Source organism: Gopherus evgoodei, chromosome 4 (assembly GCF_007399415.2).
Source record: "Gopherus evgoodei ecotype Sinaloan lineage chromosome 4, rGopEvg1_v1.p, whole genome shotgun sequence".
Lineage (NCBI taxonomy): Eukaryota > Metazoa > Chordata > Testudines > Testudinidae > Gopherus > Gopherus evgoodei.
The window spans coordinates 110,637,517-110,651,620 of record NC_044325.1 but is presented as its reverse complement, the minus strand read 5'-3'; the positions used below and the strand labels follow the sequence as shown (position 1 = coordinate 110,651,620).

General features: G+C 42.6%; 1 protein-coding gene across 4 annotated transcripts in view; it reads right to left on the bottom strand.

The window, feature by feature from the left end:
• OSBPL5 (oxysterol binding protein like 5) overlaps positions 1-14,104 on the bottom strand; it is a 214,500-nt gene that overhangs the window by 9,980 nt on the left and 190,416 nt on the right. For all 4 annotated transcript variants that reach the window (XM_030560548.1, XM_030560547.1, XM_030560546.1 and 1 more), the window contains 6 exons: positions 13,519-13,617; positions 11,263-11,359; positions 9,873-9,971; positions 8,646-8,743; positions 6,418-6,507; positions 3,698-3,834 (listed from right to left, as the gene is read on the bottom strand). In XM_030560548.1, the coding sequence (XP_030416408.1) occupies positions 3,698-3,834; positions 6,418-6,507; positions 8,646-8,743; positions 9,873-9,971; positions 11,263-11,359; positions 13,519-13,617 (620 nt within the window). The remainder of the gene's footprint in view (positions 1-3,697; positions 3,835-6,417; positions 6,508-8,645; positions 8,744-9,872; positions 9,972-11,262; positions 11,360-13,518; positions 13,618-14,104) is intronic.

Below are 14,104 nucleotides of genomic sequence, written 5' to 3'. Positions count from 1 at the left end.
ACACCTGGACTAGACAGATGTGCAGTGTTAGGTTTTCTACTTGCTGCTTGATGTGCAGTTCATATGCTGTATTGAGAGCAAGTAGGGCTTTCAGACAATCATGAGGAAGACGTAGGCATCCTTAGAATTCTGTGGACAGGAGGGGGAACATAAGGCAGAACTCTTGGAATCTGAATCCTACGGTTAGAGCACCCAGGATTCAGCAGAGACAGAGCAGCACACAGCTGAAAGATGCCAGTTGTCTGTCTGCTAGAAGCTGCTCAATTACAAGGGTCCACCTCAGGGATTGATGAATTTGCACCAGAGTACCTAAACAAACACTACTCAAGGTTTTGTTGGATCAGGGCCTTTGTCTTGGTCCTCAGTGAGCAAGGTGCTGTACACAACATTTAAGAAGAGACACTACCTGCCCCTACATAGACTAGACAAAGAGCTGGAGGAGAGAACGAGGAAGTGACCTGCCCAAAGTCACCCAGCAGGTCAGTAGCAGAGCCAGGAAATGAATCCAGGACTCCAATGTCCCAGCCTAGCGTTTCATCCCTGGGACCATTCTACCTGTCAGTGGCAACTCAGCCCTGGGTTTCACCCTCTGTATTCTAGATTTCTGTTTGACACTGGCCAAGAAGAGGTGCTGGGGTGGTCTGCTCATTTGTACAGAAGATTTGCATAGCAAGCTCTCCAACGAACATATAAGTATTCCTTAGAGTAACTAGTATCAGAGGGGTAGCCATGTAAGTCTGGATCTGTAAAAGCTGAAAAAAAAAAAAAAAAAAAAAAAAAAAAAAAAAAAGAGTCCTGTGGCACCTTATAGACTAACAGATGTATTGGAGCATGAGCTTTCGTGGGTGAATACCCACTTCATCGGATGCATGTAGTGGAAATTTCCAGAGGCCCATATAAATATGCAAGCAAGCAGCAGGCTAGAGATAACGAGGTTAGTTCTATCAGGGAGGATGACGGCCTCTTCTAGCAGCTGAGGTGTGAACACCAAGGGAGGAGAAACTGCTTTTGTAGTTGGCAAGCCATTCAGAGTCTTTGTTTAATCCTGAGCTGAAGGTGTCAAATTTGCAGATGAACTGAAGCTCAGCAGTTTCTCTTTGATGTTCACACCTCAACTGCTAGAAGAGGGCCTCATCCTCCCTGATTGAACTAACTTTGTTATCTCCAGCCTGATTCTTGCTTGCATATTTATACCTGCCTCTGGAAATTTCCACTACATGCATCCGATTAAGTGGGTATTCACCCACAAAAGCTCATGCTCCAATATGTCTGTTAGTCTATAAGGTGCCACAGGACTCTTTGGTGCTCTTAGAGTGACTAGAAGCACAAGGTGCATTGCTCTTGCTGAGTTACAGATCAAAGTCTCCCTGTGTCCTAGGACTCCCAGCAGCTGAGATGGGAAGATGGCATTGTTCTAAAAATAATGCTACCATTACTCTTGTTCCAATAAGTCAGTGAGAAAAGGAAATGCCCTCCAGCTTTTTAGAACCTTTTACAGGGAAAACTGCCCATTCTTCTGATCTCAGAGAGAACAACGTCCAGAGTTAGATCTGAACCAGACAAAGAGATAGCAATAAGAAGCGAGTTTAAAGCACACAAAGAGCAGGGAATCACATCAGTGGAGAGGTGAGCAGCTGTACCTTCTACCTTGTTTTTCTTGTTAGGGAGCCTATTGCAGTCACTACAGATAACAGTAACAGAGTGGAGTGGGTACGATACTGACCTGGGAGCTAGAAGACCAGGGTTCTACTCCTGGTTTGACCACTAACCTGCTGGCTAACCTTGGGCAAATCATTTCATCTCTGTGAGCCTTTGCTGCAGAGACTCTCTCACTCTGCATTTGTATAGTGCAGTTGTGCAGGGCAATGGGGTCTCTAGGCACCAGGGCCGGCTCCAGACACCAGCGAAGGAAGCAGGTGCTTGGGGCAGCCAATTGAAAGGGGCGGCACATCCGGGTCTTCGACAGCGGGTCCTTCAGTCCCTCTCTTCCTCTTTGAGCTGCTGCCAATCGGCTTTATTATTATTATTAATTTTTTGCTTCGCTGCTTGGGGCAGCAAAAAAGCTGGAGCCGGCCCAGCTAAGCACCACTATAATATGAATAGTAATACGTGTGAGCCTGTGTCCAATAGTCTCAGCCTTTTGATGTCTTGCAAAAATTAGGTTTCGAACCATGGTCTCCACTTTGTTATACCAGAGTATTACTGGTGTAACTGCACTACACATCAATGTAGTGAAGAGTTAGGCCCAGATTTTTAAAGCTATTTAGGCACCAGTGTGCTGCTCAGCATTGGCTAACTTCATTTTAGGAAGAGATTTAGGCTCCTGGGAGTTGACAGTCATGGCAGCACCTAAATAGTTTTAAAAATCTGGGCCTTCATGCCTTTATTCTGAGGCTCAGAAGCAGCAGGAAAAGTTAATTTTGTGACAAGGCCAGTTTTCTCCATCCCCTCAGAGAGCTGCAGATTCTGCACAATCTGGGGCTTTTCATACTCTGCTGCACAACAGCATACATGTCACGGACTGCAAAGCTTTCACATGGGCCCGTGATATTCAGGGCTGTGGGATGAATAGCTGATTCAGTATTAGACTGTAATTCATTCATGAAGCCACCACCATAACAGCCATTGCTCCTGCCCCCTAAATACAACATGTTGCACATATTAGCCTTTGGCATGCTGAAGCGAGTCAGCCAGCTAGGCAGCTTTGATGATACCCTGGTAAATAAAAAGTACAAACTTTTGCTCCAATTCTGCGATATTTTCTTTGTTTTGGGGTGCAGGCAAATTATCTTTCACAATTATTTTTTGTAAAAGTCTATGTTCTTTTGAAGTCAGCTTTATTTATTCAGTATTTATAGCATTAAATATAGGCGGCACGTGTGGACCTTATTGGTACAGTACTTTCATTTCACAGATATTCCATTGCAATGGAGGCCTCAATGTACAGATGGCATTTCCTGATGTGCCTGCAAAGTGCATAGGGGCATTCGTTTGCATGCTGCCCCTGTATTTATATATGCAGAGGTACATTTGCCTGTGTAATTCAGGTAGGCAGTTTCCTGATCAGCACGTTAAATGCTGGGTTTTGGATGAAAAACGGTGCCCCATTGGTGGAGGTCAATTGATGATTTTGTGGCTTATGCATCTAATGTCTCTTAGATTTTCAAAGCCAGAAGGGCCATTGTGATCACACAGTCTGTGTGAAATTCTACGGCCTGTGTTATGCAGGAGGCCAGAGATTCCTGTCTCTAGTCTAACAATTTGTGGTTGAAGCAGAGCACTTCTTTTAAAAAAAAAATAAAAATAAAAAAGATATCCAAACTTGATTTAAAGAACTCCAGATGAAGATCTATCCTATCCTTTGGTATTCAGTTCCAGTGGTTATAACAGATTTCTTTTCATGTTCTCTGGAGTCCTGAAAAAATTATCTTATTTTACTTGACAAAAGAGTGGCCCCTATCATTTCTGAAATCTACGACTTGGTCATGCTATCATTAATACTTCTCAGAAATAATACATCATTGCTAATATACAAGGAAAAGATAACATACAGCAGGGAAATATGCACAGGTTAAGCAAGGACACAATCCTTCCAGCATCTTGCTGGAGTCTCAGGGCCCTCTTATTTAGTTCCAACTGAATGAAGACCAGCAGAAAGCCCAGCACTCAGCAGGCTGGCTTCCAGCAACCTACCCACCTCTCTGATTCAAAGTCTGTTTGCTCTTCAAATAGCACAATGTGGCGTTTCAGTCTCTGCCTCCGCACTTCACTGGTTGGGTTCCAGAATATTTCAGTGTTCTCATTTTTCAGGTCATTTATATACACTTCCCCATCCTGAGAGGGAGAATGAAAGGCAAGGTTTAGTGACTGCAGGAACATACAGGCAAATAATCCTGAGGAACATTGGCAGAAGATTCCCGCTCCCCAGCCTGGCACCAGTTAGTTCAAAGATCGGTTCCCTCCCCGTCTCCAGACAGGTTCACTAAAAGTTTTCAGAAAACTATCCAAGTGGAGCAGGGAGTTTACTGAAAATAAGGAACACTGGCTGAGTTCATCACAGGGCAAAAGAGAAGGAACCACATTCACCAGCTGATCCACATGTTCATCCCCACAAAATAGGTGCAAACATGGCCCCCCTCAGTTTAGTATCTGAACACAATTACAGGAGCCAAAGCTCAACATCAAGCAACTGCCTCTCCTTCCTTATCAACACTTTCTCCCTACCATCACTGCGGAAACCCCAAGAAAGTTGTACAGCAGAGGACTACAAAACCGCACAGTGCAATTTTAATAGAAACGGGAAATGCACCATGTGAAAGGGGAACTCTGTTCTTCAAATGCCACCAGCAGCCTTTCATCCACATTTGCTGTCAATTTATTTGGCAGCTAACTACTAATAGAGCTCCACCGCTTAGAGACTTATTAGGTGAGGTTAGTGTCTCTGCCTAAAGAAGTGACTTCGTAGGCCTGCCTACAGACAAAGCAACACCCCAAACAAAATGAACCAGACGATACTTTACACAGCATATAGTGAACAGCCTGACATCCACTAGGCTGGAGTGAATTATATATTACTGGATTTACTGAACAGTATGAAGGTCGATGCCATTCAGCCATCTGAACATGGTGTGAATATTGTCCAGGCCATGTTTAGATCATGGACAGTTATTTCATCCATCATGATCTATCCACATGCCTCCCAGCTGCTTTTCTTCCCACGCAATGGACCTTGGTACACCTACAACCAATCTCCTAGGCTGAGTTTCATTCCCACCTTATGCAAAGCTTCCAGCCACTGTCTGTCACTTACAGTTCCTCTTTCACCCCACGCTAACTCCCTAGCCTCCTCCTCACCTTCAGATTCCTTCCAGAACCCTAACCCCTTCCATAGCCCTTCTCAGGTGAGACAAGATCTCAGTCTGGGAACCAATCCCCTGGTCGGGGAAGACCAGAGGAGTTGGTTCCAAGTCAGGATAATAGATCCCCAGGATATTCTCCAGCTCTGGAGCTTGGAGAAGGCAGGCACTAACAGTCTAAATGGCAGGTTTCTAAGATCTGTATCTACAAGTCCATTAAAAAAAAACAACAGGTGCATATCTTCTAACATGTGGCAGGTGCTGATGGCTTCCACATGTACATCATACCCCAGAGCCTAGGGAAGCTTTGGGATTTGCTTCTTCACCCAGAACCAGCTCTTCTCCTTGTCTCCTGGGGATTGTGCTCCAAAGCATGGAATCAGCAGTGGCTCCTTTAAATTATGAGGTGGATGGACAAGAGACAGATTTTGCATAATGCTGGAGGAAAGCAGGCAGAGCTCGGAGAATAGGCTGATATTTTTATTTTCTGAACAACATCATCCCCTCCCCTCATGCCACCCCAACACACACACACAGCACCCAAAACCAAAGGGCATTTTGCAGATTTGCTCTTTTGAAGCCATGGAGTTTACATAACACATTGTGCAAATTGTTCCTTGCAAAAGGCAAGGGAGGAACAAATTGTTTAAGGGTTGACGAAACCCAATTACAAATGCAGGAAGCCAAGCGGCACGCAAGTGGATGGCATTAGATTCTAGGACAGCATGACTGTATTATGTAATGTAATCAACAGCATTCACAGAAAACAGCATGGAGAATGTAATCTATAATCCAGCACTACTCAAAATTGCAGAGGCGCACATAATGGTGATTACAGATGGAATTGAAAACACAACCCCGCCCCATGGTGAAGAATGAATACATTCGGACTAAATTTCAAATACTGCTTAACATTGCATTTGAGCGGAAGGATGGTCCAGTGGTTAGGGTGCTAGCCTAGGTCTCTGGTGATCTGGGTTCAATTCCTCTACAGACTCTGGTGTGACCATTGCCAAGTCAGTCTCTCTCTCCCTCAGTTCCCCATCTGTGACATGGGGATAGTAGCACTACCCTACCTCAGAGGGGTGTGGTGAGGATAAATGCATTAAAGATTGTGAGGCATTCAGAGATGGTGGTAATGGAGGCCAGACAAATATCCTGATTGGTTCAGGGCTGGCAATTTGCCAGCTCTTGTCTGCTGCCATCAATATCTGTTCTGAGCTGGTCAAAAGATCATTGTAGTCATTGGAAAGACTCCAATGGGCTCCTAGAAATCTAGGTACTCAGACTATAGTCACCTGCACTAAAGACTGACTAGGTTACCAGAGGTAATCAGGACCTCTGTTTTATGTCCCATTGAAATCCATCCTCCGCTGTTAACTATGAATGATGTGGGGTAAGGGAAAAAGATGTTAGTTTGGAACTAGGCTCCATTTCAAACAATGAGAAAACAACAAAATGCTCTCAAAATTTTCAAACTGTAATCCTCCCTCCTTCCCATGACCACACACAATTATTTAAAAAAAAAAAAATGTTAGCAGTGCAGATTAAGATGTGTTACCCAGTGTCCATCAAGGCTTGCTAACACTTCTTCTCCTGATTTAATCTTCCCAGAGATTTGATTAATGCTTGTGCTGCCACCAAAGAAGGGCTGTTGAGGGGGGAAAAAAATACAATCTGTCTGGATAAAACTGGAGGACAGCCAAAAAGCAAACAGTATGTAAGAACAAAGCTGAAAACTTGCTAGATTTCTTGTGTCACTGGGAGGAAAGACAAGAATTCTGGCATTTATACATTTACCAATGAGCCCCATCTTATCTGCCTCGGATACTGAAGTCACTGCAGCAGACACAAGGGAAGAGGGACAGACTTTCAGATATATTAACATCCAACAATGTCTATGCCGGGAATTTGCCCCAATTTCATCCATTGGTGTCTACAGCCTGATCTAGCTTCACCTGCCAGTGCAAATTCCTAGTGCAGACCGAGTAAACTCCTCCAAAATTAAATTTGCAATAGTGCAGCTTAAGCCCGGTGTCAAGCAGATGTAAACAGCAGCAATACAAATAGTGGTTTTCCCTGTTTGTAACAGGGTTTTGAACCAGAGCAATTATACCACTCTCTGGCCACCAATGACTGTAATAGGCACAAATCCTCAGTGTAGACAAGGCTTACGTGGGTAATGCAAAAGGGTATTTCCAGAGATTCCTTAGAACAATAGAAAATTCCTTTTCGCATTGCACCTAGTTAACACAGGAAATGAAGGCACAGAGTGACCAGCTGTTCAATTTCCACCACCCAATGATAGTTCTTCATCAGTTCTAACTGCTGCTTTTCAACATTGTTTGCAAGTTGGAGCTGCACAGGATTATTTTATAATGTAAAACATTCATTATGGCATCATCCATGAAAAAGGATTCTTTGGTAATTAGTATGGCAGGAACGAACATATGTGATCCGCCAGAGAACAGGCAAGCACCCAAATTAACAAGGGCACGAATCACATCTTTAATTACTCATAAGTCTATTGCAAATGTGGCTAAGGCTCTAAGAAATAGCCATAGTATAGCATACATAAATATCTGACAAGCAAGTTACAGTGACCTCCTCAAACCAGATTTGGGCCATGGCAGACAATTTTTAAGCCAGTAAAGGCAGGGTCTACTTACACACTGAATCATTTCCTGGTCATAAGCATTAAGTTACATCAGGTACTTGGAGTTCCATTTTATACGTAGAGCGCCTGATGCAAAGCCCACTGAAGTCAATGGAAAGTTTTTAATTAATTTCAGTCTTTCCTTCTGACTGATGCAAAACCCACTGGTTTGAAACCCCATGGTACCCCACTGCTGAAAAAGTATTTGAGGAAGCTGCAGTGAACTGTGCAGCTATGCCAATACAAGTTGAAAACAGTAAATCGTCATCCTTCCCTGCAGAATCCCGCAGAAGAATTTGCAATGGATTTAACATTCGCTGGAAATCTGTAACAATACACCAGCTCTGCCCTAAGGGATCTACCCCACCTTGCGAGACTTGCTGCCATCACAACTCAACTCCTTTGTATTTAGTTTGCAGCTAGGCAGAGATTGCTCATCAGAACAGGAAATGAACTGATGCTTTTTTTTAAAAGTGATTTCAGTATCCCTGAAAAATGACAGGCCACCACCCTCTCCTTTAATCCTTTCTGAATGCCCACTTGTGTTAGGATGCCTACTGAAGTCCCCAGTGTTGCCTGCAAGCCACAGACTTTGACATCACAGGTGACAAACTGCAAGCACAAATAACTGCACCCACAAAAACAGAATCCAAGGTCTAAAAATCTGGCCCTAAGGGTATGGCTACACTACAGCGGGGAGTGCGCTTCCCAGCATGGGAAGACACACATGCACTAGCTCTGCTTGAGCTCATATGCTAAAACCAGCTGTGTAACTGTGGCAGCACAGAGCAGCAGCTCAGGCTAAATGCCTGAATACCCATGCTGCTGCTACTGCACTGCTATGGTTAGCATGTTAGACATGCTGCCGGCCTGCACTGGGAAGTACTGTCCCAGCTGCAATGTAGAAGTACCCTAAGTAACTTGACCCAGGTCACACAGCAAATCAGTGACAGAATTGGACGGAAAGCCCAAGTCTCCCGACTGCTGGCCCTGTGCCTTAAATCACAAGAATACACTTCTTCTCTCACTAAGAACTTCCCATGATAAGATTCTTTGTGTGATTCCCAGATGTCTGGCACTGATAAGAAAGAACCAGAGGGCCTGAGACAGATCAAGGGCATTATTTCTATTACCTTTAGTTTGAACTCCAACTCTGCCCTGTGGTTGCTTCTCTCACATTCAATAGTAACTTTCCCTCCAAGTTCCATTGTCATGGTACCGTATAAAATTCCTAAAACAAAACAATCGGATGTGATGTTTGCAGAGGCAATGGGCTGGTTTCTAAATGCAGATATTCTTATACATTCATAGATTTCAAGGCCAGAAGGGATCCTTGTGCTCATCTAGTCTCACCCCTCCATAACACAGGCCACAGAATTTCTCCTGAATAATTCCTAGAGCAGATCTAGAAAAACATCCAAGCCTGACTGTAAAATTGTGACTGATAGAGAATCCCACCACAACCCTTTGGTAAATGGTTCCAATTGTTACTTACTCTCGCCGTTAAAAATTTATGCTTTTTTCCAGTCTGAATTTGTCTAGCTTCACCTTCCAGCCATTTGATTATGATATACCTTTCTCTGCTAGATTGAAGAACCCATTATTAAATATTTGTTCCTCATGTAGATGCTTACAGAAAGCAATCAAGTCACCCCTTCCCCTTCTTTTTGTTAAGCTAGATAGATGGAGCTCCTTGAGTCTATCACTGTAAAGCATGTTTTCTAGTTCTTTAATCTTTCTCGTGGCTCTTCTCTGATCCATACTATTTACACACAATATAACCTCACTGTGGGTTTGGGCCACTATTGTACTGTGGAATTCCAATTTCACAACACAAAAATGGATTGAGGGTGAAATAAGTAGAGAACTTAATAAATAATAATTAAAAAAATCCTCAAGTCTTGCTTAAAAAGCCAGAGAAGGGCATTAATTTAAGCTTTGTATTTTAACATCAAAATTTCAATGATAAATAAATACTTAAAAGCCAGGAAGTGTAAAAAGAGAAATTGTTCATTGTCACCTCACAAATAGTGCACATGACATATTCTGCATTACTAATTTCTGCACAGTGTTGATAGAAACATGCAACAGACTAATTCTGCCCTTAGCTATGCCTGGCAACTTCAAATTACTTTAGTGAGAGTTGCCATACTCTGTAACAAATGAGTGTTGTGTAATCCTGTCATCAGTACAGGACTTGATTGCTATAACTATCAATGCATTTAGCATCCACTGACTTCATGCAGGACACGTGAGAGAGCAGAACTACTGCAGAACTAAACCCAGAGTCATTAGGATCCCATAATATTATTCTGCATGCTTTCTTCCAACGTAATATTTGAACTCAGTTCACATCCTACCTTTACAATGGGCATATGGCATCGTAATGATGTAGTCTTCAGCCCTGTTTAGAAATGTAAGCTTGGCTTTCCCATCCAATAATGCAGAAAGTGAGTTACCTATAGATATAGCAGTACAGGTTAGCATACAAGAATATTTGTAAAACAAACATCTAAGATAATTCACTCATTTTCCAGTTCTTAAAAATGAGACTTCAATTTAATGTATGATCACAAATTAAATGAAATAAATAAAACCTATTGATTCAGGGTATAAACCAGCCACTAATTAATGGGAGTGGAAACCTATTTTAAAATACTCCACTACAGAGATTCTTGCACCTTCCTTTGAAGCAAAAGGTACTAGCTACTGCCAGAGAGAGGAAACTGCACTTGGCAGACTGTTGGTCTGATGTGGTAAGGGAATTCCTATGTTCTTATGTCATTTAGAGCTCAGTGGATTTTTTCCAAAGTCTTTATTATACAAGTTCCTCTAATTATGTATGATCCTGAACAAACCTGCCATAAACACTGTAAGGACAGCAGTGACTGGTCACAAATTCCAGCCAGTGTAACTACTTGATGGATGTTGTGTCAAATGACAAACTAGTTTAAATAATTACATTATCTTTAGGCCCCAAAGTAGCAATGTGCTTTTACATATGAATATCTGCAGATCTGTAGATTCTGTTGTGGAACTTTAGGGCCCCACTCTGAGAAAGTTGAGATCAGAATCAGTTGTGTATTTACATGTGTACACAAGTCAGGTATTTTGTATGCACTAATGGGTATATGTAAAAAGCCTGATTTGTGAGTACAATCACGGTAATTGCACATGTAAAGCAAGTACACAACTGAGTACCCACAAATCCCTAAGAACCCTTAAATTCTGGAGAAATCAGACCCTTACAGTCCTACAGCTCTATTTGCAAAATGCAGATGTGAAAAACTCAGTTGAGATCTCACTGCCAGTCTTGTCTTGAAGAATCATTTGAGTTGTGAAGTAGCGTGTTGTGGGCTAAGTTCTGTGCTCACTTTACATGTACAATCTTGCTGAAGCAAATGGGCTCGTCATGCGTGTGACAGAGCAGAATTCGGACTTCTACCTATCGTTCCCTGTGTGGGCAAAACAATTGAATGATTTGAATTTTTGCCAAGAGACACCACAGAACATCTGTTTTTGTAGATGACAGGTTCCCCAGAAAGTATCCATCTTGCCCTGCTTAGAGGAGGTAACTGGAAAATCCAGTGGAGCTCTGATGACATTTTAGGCTATGATGCTGACAGACTTTAATTGGGCATTTTCTCTGCTCTTAATCTTCACTGTACACTGGCACGAGTAAGAAGTCCATCAGAGGAAGCAAAAGACACCAGCATGTAACCTGAAGGGTCTTTGGGTTTGATATCTTACCATAAAACTTGGACTTGGCTAGAATGCTGCCAGAAATGCAGAAACCATCCTTCCTATTACTGACGTGAAAGGCTGACACTGGTGGATGATGAGATACCTACAAGGAAAGAAGTGAAACTCTCAGCTTCCTCCATCATTAACAGCGCTCTCTGCATTCTATTCAGCTTTAAATGATGCAACAGTGAGAGTTTGCAGATGGACATTTTAAACCGGATGTCTAGAACAGGCACATTCTTGGGACTCTCTGATCTGCCCTAGGGAAGAATTAGCATTCTTTTTTGGCTTGTGGTGAGAAGGAGGAGGTTCCCACCGTATTATCGCCCTCCCACTACACCTAGTGAATCTAAAGCAATGATACCCAAACTGTGGCTCTAGAGCTACAAACAGTTCTTTAGGGCTTTAAAAGAAATTCTTACATAGTCCATGGGCCTGAAGGAAGTGCTTCATGTACTTATCTAGCCGATTAATGGAGCAGTGCTCCAAGTAATCCCATGGAGGGCTACAAATGAGAGATGGGGGAAAATATTTCCCCCTCTTTTGTTTCTCTACGTTTTGTATGCAAGATCAGTGTGGGCCAGATTTTTAATGGGTGCAGTGCAAGATATTTGCAAGAGAGCTCAGCACCCAAAAGCTCCCATTATAACACACCCAGCCAGATTTTCAAAGCAGTCAGCATCCAATGTGCTGAATGCTTTTGAAAATCTGGCCTTGCGTGTCTAGTAGTTTCTCCCTGTTTGTGCAAGTCTTTTTCACATCACCAGCAAAGAAGAAATATTTGTAGAATAGGCAAGTATGATCACAGGACCGCAAAATTTGGCAGGGGGTGTCAGGGACAGATGTAGTACATGACATTACTTTAAATTCTAGATTTTAAAATGGATGCCCCCTCTGCTCCAAAACGCCTAGAAATAATGCTGTTTGCAGTTTCATAGCCATGTTGGTCCCAGGATATGAAAGAGGCAAGGTATGTAAGAGAATATTTATTGGACCTATTTATGTTGGTGGAAGGGACAAGCTTTTGAGTGTCACAGTGCTCTTCCTCAGGTATGGAGAAGGTACCTGAGCATCCAAGTTAAACTCAAGGTGAAACAGATTGTTAAGCATAAGGGGTTCACATATGTTGCAGGAGACCACTGAAAATGAAGTGGGCAATTGGAAATAGTGCAGCTACGCACTGCAACACAATTCAGAACATTTAGGTTTTTTCCTTGTGTATTCATGCCATTGTTTAAATAACTTCCATAAAAGGCACATAGTAGCAAAAAGGTTAGAGACATGAATTTTGATTTAGTTCTTACCTATGAGAAAATGCTTCAATTAAGTAGAGGAAAAAAAATTAAAAGTTTAAAGCAAGTTAGGGGATTTAGATGCCCAGTTCGATTGGGGATTCAAAACCCTTTGGAAGCTCTTCCCCCCCACCTTTTTTTGAGGGGGGGGTAGGGTTGGGACAGCCTAGAAGCCTATATCCTAAACGGCTAAATTACTCCCATACTGACTGTCTTTCATCCATGAAGAATAAAGGGCCAATTCTCCCCATTTACATTGGCTGATGTCAATGGGGCTGGACTGGAGTAAATCAATGTAGAATTTGAGCCAATGTGATTCACAGGGCTGCCCAGAGCAGGGTGGAGGCAAGTGGGGCAATTTGCCCCAGGCCCTGCAGGGCCCCCCACAAGAATATAGTATTCTATAGTATTGCAACTTTTTTTTATGGAAGGGGCCCCTGAAATTGCTTTGCCCCAGGCCCTCTGAATCTCTGGGAGCCCTGGTGATTCATACTCTGTGTAGACACAAACCACACTAACTTGAATAGTATTCCATCAATCAGAAGTGAGCGATGTGGCAGGCAAGAAAAGAGGCTTTATTAAACAGCCTGGAAGGTTACATGTTGAAATTCTACTGTTTGAATGGCAGCAGACTGGCCCTGGTTTACATTTCTGAGCCTCTGGTGCCACAAACTAGATCCCCATTACAACTTGTTTTTTCCAGTTCCACTCATCATATTAACAAGCAGTATAGAAGGATTTTAGCTGTGAGAAACTCTAAAAAGCGTATGGTGAAGCAAATGGCAAGCTAAAGAAATCTGGAGAGGGGAAAAAAAAAAAAAGAAAAAGACTAGTTTATGGCCATAACCCATTCTATATCCCTGTGCAAAAACTCAGTCTCAGAGAAGCAGTAAGAAACACTGTTGCTCACACATCGGTTCAAGCAGTTCTTGTGCTTGCAAAAGTCTGGATTGCAAACCAAGTTATTTACCTGTTCCGCAATGTAAAACGTGTGACTGTTTGTTTGTGGGTGAAACCAACAGCAGCGAAAGGTCTCTCCCAAAATGGGGTTATATGGCTTTTTTATTCCCTGTAAAACAAAGACACAAATCTCATGCACACACAGCTATGGGAATATTACAGCATGGAATGCCATGCCTGGGAGCTGTGTTCTTCTTGGTATGGACATGGCCCCAGGACCCAAAAGTTACTACCAAGGAAAATTGATTATCCAATCTTACAAACGGAGGAAGAACAGAAAGAGCTATCAAGTGACTTTCCCAAGGTTCTACAGCAAATCAAATGGCAAAGTCAGTGACAGAACCCCAGCACGTCTGACTCTCACCCTCTGTCTACTCTAACCACTTCCACCTGATCCACAGATGATCTATAGCCTCTGCTAACTTGGACATTGAAATCTACTGATAATGTACTGTAACTTTTTTCATTACTACACACAGCAGGTACATGCAGATACAGAGATCTAGTAATATGTTGTTTGAACTCGTGAAGAGAAAAGACTCCTGATATTGCACCATAAGAAGTGTTGACCCCAATTAACAATTAACAGAGTGTTC